Below are 12,926 nucleotides of genomic sequence, written 5' to 3'. Positions count from 1 at the left end.
ATGAATGAAAATACAGAAAAATGATCACTTCAAAAACACTGATTGAAGGCATTAAATTATCGGAGAGTAAACTAATTGATAACCAAAAGTACTAACGCGTGCCGAATGTTTGTATGGAATAGGAACGCGAAGTTAATTGGATTAGTAACTTGAACTTGTTTAAAATTGTACTGCATAAAAATTCCTTTTCAAAACTTAACTCCATTTCCGAGGTATGAAAACAGTAAAAATTGAAACTCTTAAACTTTTGAAAACATTTTATTTTAAAATTTAAACAAACAAAATGCGTTACTGTGGATTCTGCAGAGGCCAAAAACGAGAAATAATATTTTTGCTTATACTCTCGAACACTTTCGCTTTTTACCATTTATAGGTTTTCTTTTCCTATCTATCTACTTTGTGTGTGTTATTGAGATCACTGATGATCATTTTGTTATCAGCGTTCATCTGTGACATTTGTAGCGACCTTTGTGAAACACTACAAATGTTTGTTTAAACTTTTTGAAAAATTAGATGAAAGTCCCCATTATTTTACAATTTGAAAGACTTTAAACCCCAATGCTTTGCTTTGGGTAACAGAGAGGCTAACAGCTTGGCAGTTATCAAAATATTTAGTTTCTAGTATTTCTCAGCATGAAATTTTTGGAAAAAAACTAAACGCGGACACATTTTAAAGCGCCCCGCTCTGCGTTTACCCAGCTATGTTTTTATCTTAAGTTTGTTTTACTAAATCCATTCTGACAACTCCGGAATTATTACGCTCACGCAATTTTTCAGGTACAAATTAATAAACTTTGTCACCCAATGAGAAAAGACAGTTTGTTACAGGTCTTTTTTGTTCCTTCTGAAACAAATGAAATGTGAGGATCAAAAAACTTAAGGATCAAGAAAGTAACGAAGATTGCTCAAAGGTTTAAATACGCGTTCATAGAAGAGAGCGTTCAAAGAAATCAATGAAGATAAACACATAAGACGTGCATTGATATTTATTTTTTAATTTGAAATTTGATTTTGTGAACAACATGGCCAACGTTTATTTTACTCCAAAAAGGACTGAATATTTTTCAAAGACAAAATAATGTGTTCAACAATTGGTTCAATTTTTCAATAGCCTTTTAATGATACCAATTTTGAATCGCTCCGCGAGTTATATAGACAGACCAAAACTGACTTTAACGAACGTTAACCTGTCATAAAAAGTTCTCAATCTCTATTTCATGGAGGATCGAAACAAAGGCCAATGCGAATGGATATGCAATGTACGGCAAAGTTTGCCCTTGTCTTTTTAGAAAAGAGAAAGCAATACAGTCTCGGTGCCATTTAGTCAAACATGGGTCGGAATAAACCAAAGAAACTCGAAGACGAGGAAGTAGACGAACCTCTTGAAGATAGTTTTGAGGATTTGATAATCCCCCAGAACATTCGAGCCAAAAATGATCTCTACGATGACGTGGCAATGGTAGAATACCACGATGGAGTTCTTAACATCCACAGTTTGGAACTTAAGGTCAAAAACAGGTTAGATATCTAGTTTATTTGCCGGTTTTAAAGAAAAGTTATTACTCAACCAGTGACCTATAAAATTTTATGGCAAGCACTTTCTGATTATAATATAAGCTGAGTTATAAATTTCATAGTTGGAGATGGCTGAGCTATATAAAAAGTCACATCATTTTGAACTAGATCCAAATTTGAAATTTATTGTAGAATTACTGAACGACTGGGTTGTGACTAGATCTTGGATTTGCATGGAGTCTTCCAATTCTCCCTGTTAGGGGGTTTATTCAGGTGCAACTACTGTGAAAAGGGACCAGTACTGGATTCGAGTCAGCACTTCTCACTTTGCAAGCTTAGCGTGATACCCATTTACACCAACTGGTCTTAAGCTCTTGAACTTGGGTATCTCTTATAACCTGATCTCACGTTCTTTCTTGTTCCTCAAGGCTTTATTTCTCTACCGAAGTATACGTTGAACAAGTGGAGCTTCTTGTCAAGCAATGTCAAGCTATCTTATGCACAATTTACATTAAAACACTCACGTGCACACTCATTTACATTAAAACACTCACTCACAGCCAGAAGGTGAATTTCGTTGACTTTCGTCATTTTAAAACGTGCGCGTTTCGTGTTTTAAGAATGGTTACGTGACTAGGAAGAAGTCACTTCGAAATTCTGACTTAATATCCAGAAACGCAAGAAGTTCTCAGTGACTTCAAGCAGAGTCACTTAACCATTACTTAAGTTGTTGTCTCTCAACCTTCTAACACTCCATTTTAGGTTTTAAAAAGTTACTTAATCAACACCTGTTGCGATAATACCTGTTTAATAAACTGCCAGTGTAATAAATTTTAATGCCCGACCGACACTGGAAAACCACTTCAGCATTAGCCTACGAGTTTATCACACTCTTTTATCGCCACTGTTACTAAGTAAACAGTGGCGATAAAAGAGTGGCGATAAACTCGTAGTCTAATGATAGAAACAATTTAATAAACTTGTAGTCTAAAAAAACTTGTGTGGTGTGTGCTGTGTGTGTGGTGTGGGCGGGGTGTGTGCGGTTTGTGTGGTGTGTGTGTGTGTGTGCGTGGTGTGTGTGTGTGGTGTGTTTCTGTGCGTGCGTGTGTGTTTGTGCATGTGTGCGCGTGGTTGCATGTGTGTGTGCGAGTGTGTAAGTGTGTGTGTGCGTGCGTGTGTGTGTGGTGTGTGTGCGTCTCTGTGTGTGCGTGCGTGAGTGTGTTTGTGTAATTGTGTGTGTGTCGGTGGGTGGTTGTGTGTATGTGTGTGTGTGTAAGTCTGTGTGTGGGTGGGTGTGTATGTGAGTGTGTGCGAGCGCGTGTGTGTGTGAGGGGGGAGAGGGCGCCTGAGGACAAAACGAAGAACAGATCCGAAGAAATTTTGCTTACCTTTGAAAATTTAATCGTCCACAAAAAATAAAAATGAAAAACCAATAAAACTGTGTTCAATTTTGAAATGATCGCAACAGGTGTTGATTAAAAAAATTACCATACGGTTGTTATCTCCCTCGAAGTTATCATAACACCTCGGCTTCGCCTCGGAGTTTGATAACTTCTCGGTGGCGATAACAACCGTGTGGTAATATAATATTCATTATGGTGATAGCGTTGGCATTGGAATGTATAACAAAGCGAACTATGAATTTGAACCGCAGTACTATCGTTAGTACCTTGGTCTCCCTGAGTCAACCATAATTTCGGCAATGAATCTTTGCAATTTCACGTGTCGAAATTACCCCCCCCCCCTGATTAGCGCCCAAACTGATGTAAAAGTGGGGGCGGGGGGAGGTAATGGAGGAATGGAGGGGAATTTTTAAATTCTACCTCACAAAAATTACCCCTTCCTTTTCTCCCCCCCCCCAAAAAAAAAGGCATGCCTAGCGAGTTTGTTTCCAAGTCCCAGGTGTTGGCAATTTTTTTTTAAGTCTGATCAGTTCAAAAACAGACAAAAAATTTATAATGTCTATGATAATTACAATTTAAATTTGAAGTTCATTATGTTCATTATAAGTTCAGAATTGCACTCTGAATTATACCATGAAATGGCTAATAAGCGCTATGAACAGAACTCTATAATAAAATTTTCATGATTCAGTACTGAAATATTATGACTCTCAGGTCTGGGAATGACAACCCCATTTCACGTTCGAAAATTATTTTGGTCTCTTTCTGCTGCAGGAACTGGAAAGTATTCAGAGGCGCCTTGATGACTTTGTTCACATTCTTCCTCGTTCTCGTTGCCATTTTGGGATTTGTACACACTGCATATGACAACAAAATAAACGTTGCAAAAGCAAAACAACAACAACTACTCGAAGAGGGATAACTGCAGGATGGTCAATAAGACTTAAAACCACAACTTTTGAAAAATATATCTATCTTTTCTACTCATAAGGACCCTGCTATTTAAACTTAAAAGCACCCTAACCTAACCATCCCAACCAATGAAAAACAACGAGCTAAGAACGAACAAACATATTTACCCAAAAATATTTGGTTAAATTATAAGGCAATGAGGGTCCAAAATGACAAGGGCCTTAAAACATTCAGAAAAGTCAAAAATAATCTTCTATGACATTTGAGTAGTGGATAAAACAAGGATCTCAACCAACCGTAAAATTTGGCCCTTTCTCCATACGCTAACCGCGCATGTCGAATCGGGTCAAATTTCACAGTTTGTTGAGATCCCTGTTTTATCCACTACTACATAATAGATCTAAATCTAATATTAAATTATGAAATTTTAGAAAATAATATATTTTGCAAATTCATAGCTTCATTCAAATCTATAATTTCTTATTTATACTATACTTTTATGTTAAATCTTTCAGCATATTCTTTGAATCTATCTTTTGTTTGTGTATATCTATATCTATGTAGATAAATACACAATCTACACTTAAAATTTTTAAATCTAAATCCACCGATATGTTGATTTACATTGCACATAACACAAGTTATATATTGACTAGGATCATTATAATGTCTATTCATATGATTAATATAATCTCTATTCTTAAAGTAACCCTTACAGATATAACATTCAAATAAACTGTCCAAACATTTATCACAACATTTTCTGCATGATTTATCTTTACAACCATCACATTTCATTGTTTTAGACATTTTTAATTTGTATGTTTTCAAAAATGAATTTTTGTCTTTAAAAATAAAGATGTCTAAAGTAGAAAACGTAAACTTTTGTTATATTTGTGACCAGGCCTTTGAAACAAGGAAACAATTTATCAAACATAATTTAAGTGATGAACACATAAATCGGGCTAGAAAGGAGTATGAGGATGAAGTGGAAGATCCGCAAAGCGGGTTTACCGATGAAATCTTCGAGAAGGTTTATGATTTAGATGAAGATGATTATGTTCTCAAACCCAAAGATCTGCGAAGCAGTTACACTGATCTACAAAGTAGCTTTGTTAATAATACTAAGGATATTATTAAAACTAAAGCAACCACTAAACCTAAAACTAAAACAGAAGAGGATATCTACTCCAAAATTAAGTTTGAATGTAAAGAATGTAATCAAGAATTTAGAAATAAAATAGCTCTAACTACTCACTCATATAGTCATAATCGTAAGTATCTAGAAAACACAGAAAACTTTGATATAAACTCTAGCCAGAACATGAAAGAACTTTATATTACTGATAAAGCTGGAAATTACATTGAAGATATAGATGAAGCTATTAATAACTCTTTAGAAGAAATTATAAATTGTTACCAGTTCAGAAAAGTTAAGAGTTTTAAATATAAGATCACAGCTGAATGTGATTATAAGAAGAGAACTAAAGAAGAAGTTAAAACTACTAAAATATTCTTCAACACTGATTATATTATTAATATTGCTATTTATGATTAAGGTGACATCAAACAATGGCTAGAATTCGAAAAAGAAATATATGAAGGTTTTGGCTACGACTTTGAGTTTCTTGGGTTGAAAAGTATTCAGTTAAACATTGAACCAACTAAAACATCTATTGGTAGTTATATAGATTTACCTCCTGATCTCAAAAACTCTAAATCGATATTAATTATACGTAATTATAAATACAACTGTTTGCAACTAACTATAACTGCTGGGCTATATCCTGCTATAGACCCACGAAGTGGCTTTTATAATCACGCAACTCGAGAAAGTAAATATGTAAATAACCTAACTATAACACGTCAACAAAATGAAGATGATTTTGCTTATATAATAAGAATACAAAAATTATATAATATTAATATTTGGGTATACACTCCTCGTGGTGCAGGTAAAGTCGAATTGTTTAAACCAGTGGATGATTTTCATAAAGATAGAAGAGATGTTAGAATATTGGTTTGGGGCAACGGAACCACTGAACATTGTGCTCTACTTAAAAACATAGAAACCTTGTTAGATCGACCAAATAAAATGAATCATAAGTTCTATTATTGTGATAGATGTACATATTGGTTTAACTCACATATTAAATATGATAATCACAAATGTAGCACCTCATTCAAACCAGAGATTGTTTGTCCTAAGAAAAAACGTATTACTTTTATAAATGAACACAAACCTCAGAATATAAAAAATATTATAACTGCTGATATAGAATGTTGCATTAATGAAGTCTCAACTAATGATTGTAAATATGTAATAATGTATAATATTAATATTTGGGTATACACACCTTGTGGTAATGGTAAAAAAGAATTGTTTAAACAAGTGGATGATTTTAATAAAGATAGAAAAGATGTAAGAATACTAGTTTGGAGTAATGATCAAATAGAACACTGTGCCCTAATAAAGAAATATAGAAACTTTGTTAGAACGACCAAATAAAAACAACATTAAATATTATTATTGTGATAGGTGTAGCTATTGGTTTAACTCACAAACTAAATATGATAAACACGAATGCAGCACCTCATTCAAACCAGAGATTGTTTGTCCTAAGAAAAAACATATTACTTTTGTAAATGAACACAAACGTCAGAATATAAAAAATATTATAACTGCCGATATAGAATGTTGCATTGTTGATCCGCGAAGCGGTTTCACCGATGTCACATTTAATGATTGTAAATATGTAATAGCTGAACATATTCCAATAGCTGTGGGTTACACCTGGCAAATTAACTTCAAGCACTACTTTGGTCTTGACTGTCTCAAAAGTTTTGCTAGAGATCTATTAGAAAAAGAAACTGAGAATAACTTCAAGCGCAACAAACAAATGATATTCACAGAAAAAGATAAACTATATCACAATGCTACAAACACTTGCCATATCTGTAGCGAACCATGTATTAATAAAGTAAGAGATCATTGTCATGAAACTGGTAAGTATAGAGGTCCAGCATGTAAGATATGTAATCTAAGATACAAACAACAAAACTCCATTCCAGTAATATTCCATAATGGCTCTGGTTATGACTTCAACCTACTATACAATGAACTCTTCAAACAGAATAATGATAAAAGAAACGTAGATAGCATACCACTAGCGGCTGGTAAGTCTAAGATGTTTAGATTTGGTTGTCTTAAATTCTTAGATAGTTATAACTTCCTAGCTATGTCTTTAGATCAAATGCCAAAGATACAAACAACAAAACTTCATTCCAGTAATATTCCAAAATGGCTCTGGTTATGACTTCAACCTACTATACAATAAACTCTTCAAACAGAATAATGATAAAAGAAAAGTAGATAGCATACCACTAACTGCTGGTAAGTCTAAGATGTTTAGAATTGGTTGTCTTAAATTCTTAGATAGTTATAACTTCCTAGCTATGTCTTTAGATCAAATGCCAAAGATATATGGATGTAAAACTAAAACATTATATCCATATGAAAATTTTGGTTTAGAGTCGTATAGTAGCAAAGCCACCTATAATAATCTTATAGGTAATCTAAAAATAGAAAACTTCAAATCCTCACTACATAATAAAATACCAACACAAGAAGAAGTCGATATCTTTAATAATGATAACAGTCATAAAACTGGTAAAAATCTAACTATAGAGCATTTACAGAATGATGACGAAATATTAGACTATTGCATGAATGAATATGTTAAACTAAGTATGAAAGAATTCAAGCTCAACCCACTACATTATGTAAGTCTCCCAGGTTATAGTTTTGATTGTTGGTTAATGTCAAGTGGTGTTACATTAGATACACTGCAAGATAAACAAATGCTAGATGATTTTGTTGGAGCAAAGCGAAGTGGTATATGTGGAATAATGGGTGATCGATATATTACTAATGATAATACTAATACTAATATAAATACTAAAGATAAACTTAATAATAGAAATATATGGTACATCGATGCAAACAACCTATACGGTTATGCAATGATGCAAAAGTTACCTTATAAGGATTTTGAGTTTATTACTACTACTACTCTAGATACAATATTGAATACTCCAGATGATAGTGATCATGGTTACTATATAGTTTGTGATATTGATTATACTAATGAATGTAAAGAGAGAACAGAACAGTTAGCACTAATGCCTAATAAAAAGAAGATAAATGATAATGAATTAGGTTACAGAGAAAGAGATGGAGGCAAGGCAAGATCAGAGAAATTAATCTTAGACCAAAACAACAAAACAGAATATATGGTTCATTATAGGATGTTAAAGTTCTAAGTTAAGATGGGAGTAAAAGTAACAAAAATACATAGAGTAATTAAATTTAAACAAGACTACATATGTAGAGATTATATCCAAAACAATACAAACAAAAGAGCAACAGCTAAAACTGAAGCAGAGAAGGATGTAAGGAAACTAATGAACAACTCACTATATGGAAGAATGTGCATGAATCCCTTACACTTCTTTCAAAGTAAGTTCTTACACGATGAAGAAAAGATAATGAAAAGTTTAAGTAAACCAACATTTAAGAATATAACTAGATATAAAGATTATAGCCAAATTGAATATATAAAGAAAAGAATAGAATATGATTCTCCAGTATATGTAGGTATTACTATATTAGAATTAAGTAAATTACACATGTATGATGTATTCTATAATATTCTTCAACCATCTCTCAAAGATCTAGAACTCCATTATATGGATACTGATAGTTTTGTATTAAGTTTTACTGAAGGTAATGTCGACAATGAACACGTGGATTTAAGTAATCTAGAGCCTCCAATCAAAACAAATAATAAAGTCCCTGGTAAATTTAAACATGAAATGGGAAGTAAGATCATAGAAGAGTTTGTGGCCCTAACACCAAAAACATATAGCTTGGTTATCCACGAGCAGAGCTCGTTTAAAGATTATCCCAACAAAACTAAAGAGAAAGGAATAAAGAATTGTAACAAAGCTAAACATGAGGAGTATTATAATGCACTAATGTATAACACAGAGAGAAGTGTAGATGAATGTAGAATACAAAAAATTGGTGATAACACGACAACAACAAAAACAAGTAAGATTAGTCTAAACACATTTGATGATAAAAGATTTTATGTAAATATTTTTAAAAGCTATCCCCATGATGAGAATCTATATCTATTCAAAATAGATTTAATAAAAATGATCCTCGAAGTGGGCTCCCCGATAAAACTAGGTCTAGAGTTAGACATAAATAAAGATCTAGTAATTAATAATGTTAAAGATCTAACTATTAATAGTAATAGAAAGTTAATTGAAGCTGCTATTACATTATATAACGATCTGCGAAGCAGTTTCACTGATTTGCAAACAAGCTCTGATTAATAATACTCTAAAACAAATCATTAATTAAATTATCAATGGCTTCCCTTGGTTTAGTAGTTAGTACATTATATATCATCATTCCCGCTAAATATATTCTTAGATTACTATTTCCTTTAGTTAATATATTTTTATTATCTTCTATAAATTCCACTATTTTTTTAACTTCGCTTTCTTCTATATATCTAGAATAACTTGAAATTATTAATTCATCATGCCAAGGATCTTTAGTATGGTTGATAAACTCTTCAACAACCCCATAATGTTTTCCACAAGCTAAGCATTTTTTTTAAATCAGAGTAGTTTTCATCAATAGAATTTTCATTATCCGTTTTTAGTTTTAGGATTATAACTTTTCAATACATATAAAATGACTATATTGGAAACACTTATAGAATTAAACAATCTAGAAAAACAAAACAGAAAGAATAGATTAGAAGATAAATTAAAACAACAAGAATATTATGGTGAAATAAAAGAGCTATTTGATCCTTTAACTAAAACACTAAATGCAAACAATGAAGCAATACAAGCCCAAAATGAACAAAAGCTAGCATTAGGTGAACAAACATTAAGAGCAATAAAATGGAGAAATAAAGAGTTAGATAAACAAACTAAAGCTATAAGTGAAGCTGGTGAAACTGGTGAACTCATTATAAATGAACCCAAACCCTTTTTAGTTGATAAAGATACAGCCTATATTCTTCGTTTAATGCTTAATCAATCTAACCCCCAATTAAGGTTAGAGTTCAAGGATTTGGAGAATGGGGAATATACCATGAATAATGTCAATATAACTCTAGATCATCATGCTTTTATAGTAAGGGATAATATATATGAATTTTCAGATGGGTTTATTAACTTTCTCACTTATTCAAATATAACATATGCTAATATTGAGTATGATGAAAAAAAATAAATAATTTTTTGAAAGACATTAGATATAATATCGGAATAGGTGATAAGAGAAGTAGTAGATAGAGAACAATAAAACATATAATGGGGTTAAAAGATTATGTATTTGGCAGGGGATTAAATAGCAACCCTAACCAACAAAGTTGCCACCACTACGTGGTTCAGGGAACGGACTTCGTCCATGGCATGCCAACCTGCTTTGCAGATCCAAATAACTTAATAGAAAGACTAGAATTATTTATACTAGAAACAAAAGCTGGTCATGATGGGTTATATGATGAAATGCTAGATATATCTAAGCAACTATTATCTATGAATATTATTAATCACGATCAACTAGATAATTTTGTTTTTAACTATGGTAAATGAATAATGATGGAAAAACAACAACAATTATTAGCTAAAGAAGTATTCAGTCCTCAAATAACAAAGTTTAAAAGACAAAGAATAATACCATTATATAAAGATGAAACATGGTCAGCTGATTTAATTGATAAGTCATCTCTAAGTAAATACAACAATAATTATAAGTTTATATTAACAGTTATAGATAAATTCACAAAATATGCATGGGCTATTCCTTTAAAGAAAAAATCTGGTTTATCTATAACTAATGGTTTTAAAATAGTATTAAGTGAACATCCACAAGGTGGCTCTGAACCTAGAAAACCAGAAAAGTTATGGGTAGATAGAGATAGTGAGTTTTACAATAAAACATTTAAATCTTTACTTAAAGAATATGGAACCGGCAAAGCCGCTTCAGGGATAGAGCTATATTCTACTTATAGTGATTTAAAGGCTTTGTTTATAGAGAGATTCAATAGAACATTATTACATTTAATTAGTAAACCAATGTTCATCAATGGCGATGGTAATTGGGTAAATATATTAAATGATGCAGTAATATCATATAACAATAACATTCACTCAACAATTAATATGACAACAGTTGATTCTTCTAATAATCCTGATAAAGTTCGATATTCATTCAATTTTAAAAATACTAAGCCAAAACTTAAAGTTGGTGATTATGTCAGGAATGCTGACAAACGTAACATTTTCTCTAAAGGATACACTTCTAATTGGAATAGAGAAATATTTAAAGTTAATGAAGTTTTGAAAACACAGCTACCAACTTACAAAATAGGAGATATTAATGGTGAGATAATAGAAGGTAAAAATTACGAACAGGAATTATTAAAATCTGAGTTTGATTTTGAATCTAATAATAAGGTTTCGGAATCATTAAATATAGACCTCCGGTCCTTAGTCGAATTATAATTCTAAGTCTAAGTCTTATTGTAAGACTAAATATAAGTCTAATTACAAGACTAATAATTATTCTAATTATATGTAAACAAATACAAAGATGACAAGAAATAGATTCAATCAGGCTAAACAACATCATCAAATATTAGTCTATCACCAAGTAAGGCCCGTCAATTATTCCTAGAAGATTATGATAATATTGATATGAAGGATACCTATAAAACTACGAATGTACATCCTCCTACAGATGAAAAAGATGTTGCTAATAAAGAGTATTGTGACAAAAACTTACTATCCTCTTCTAATAAAATAGACATTTTAAGTAAAAACATAACTGAACTAAGAAAAGGTGAATTTGATAAAGTTACAACTGAAACATTACAACTAAATGAAACACAAGTTAATGAAGAACTAATTAATGTGTTTATTGAATCAACAAATGAAGTCAGAAATAATGTTAAGTTTTGTAATAAAATTGCTGCTGATACTATCTCTAAATATAATCAATTAAAACTAGAGATTGATAATAATAAGTTTTATCAGAATATCACTAACATACAACTAGATTAAATGTTTACTAGGGGGTTAAACGAATTTAAAGAAGTTAATAAAAAGAGTAATTCTTTTATAGATGAAGCCCTTTTAAAGAATAAAAGAACAATAGTACAATATATAATTGCTATACTTTTACGAAGTACGTTACTTGATAATAAAGAGAAAAACAGACTTGAGATGCATTATGGTTTTAATCAAGAAGATATAACAAAAGAAATAGAAAGTTTTTTCACTAATGAAAATGACCAATCCAATAGCACGAGTGAGAGATTACTATATCCAGATTTATCATCAGTATCAGAAAGATTGATCCGCGAAGCGGCTGAGAAACAGATCAGCAATGCTGCAACTGCCAATGAACAGTTGATAAACGAAAAAATCCAAGCTAACAATAAATTTAACAACGATATTAACATTATAAAAGATATTAGAAATTATTATGAAACTGAAACTATAATATTTATAATAAGAAATTAAGTAGATATAAAAATTATATTAAGGTAGCTGAGACAACAGAAATAGTATTATCATCAATAGCAACAACGGCAAAAACAACATCAGTTTCATTAACAGGTATAGGATTACCTTATTCTATACCAACAGCTTTTGCTACAGCAACTGTTTGTGGTTCATTATCAAAAACAATTAATACCAAAATTAGAAATAAAATTATAAAGTATTCACAAATGTATATTTTAAGTAAACAGTTTAGTGATAAGTTTAATAAACTATATACTAAATCAATGAATGATAATAAAATAGATAACGATGAATATAATGAGTTTGTTAAGTTATATGAAGAATATAAGAAGAACAAGAAAAATAAGTTGAGTATTTTTTAGATTAAAGATATTAGTGCTTAGTAATAACAATGTTTTTAGTAATAATAATATTAGTATAAGTATTTATCGATAAATATATAATCATAATCATAGCTATAATCACAATCAACATAAT

At 31.1% G+C, this 12,926-nt stretch overlaps 1 protein-coding gene across 1 annotated transcript; it reads left to right on the top strand.

Annotated features, from left to right (window-relative positions):
• Positions 1-1,295: 1,295 nt before the first annotated feature.
• LOC142349535 (uncharacterized) lies at positions 1,296-3,998 on the top strand. The gene is made up of 2 exons (XM_075401164.1): positions 1,296-1,518; positions 3,693-3,998. Exons 1-2 carry the CDS (start codon positions 1,331-1,333, stop codon positions 3,838-3,840), a joined length of 336 nt encoding a protein of 111 aa, XP_075257279.1. The 5' UTR covers positions 1,296-1,330; the 3' UTR covers positions 3,841-3,998.
• Positions 3,999-12,926: the final 8,928 nt, after the last annotated feature.

Source organism: Convolutriloba macropyga, chromosome 11, assembly GCF_964194025.1.
Source record: "Convolutriloba macropyga chromosome 11, txConMacr16.3, whole genome shotgun sequence".
NCBI lineage: Eukaryota > Metazoa > Xenacoelomorpha > Acoela > Convolutidae > Convolutriloba > Convolutriloba macropyga.
This window is presented reverse-complemented; position numbering and strand designations above follow the sequence as displayed.

Excerpts from the sequence above, each read along its gene's own strand:
- LOC142349535 (XM_075401164.1), top strand. The coding sequence starts at position 1,331 with ATGGGTCGGAATAAACCAAAGAAACTCGAAGACGAGGAAGTAGACGAA. Across the intron at positions 1,519-3,692 it reads GAACTTAAGGTCAAAAACAG|GAACTGGAAAGTATTCAGAG; the intron begins GTTAGATATCTA and ends TTTCTGCTGCAG.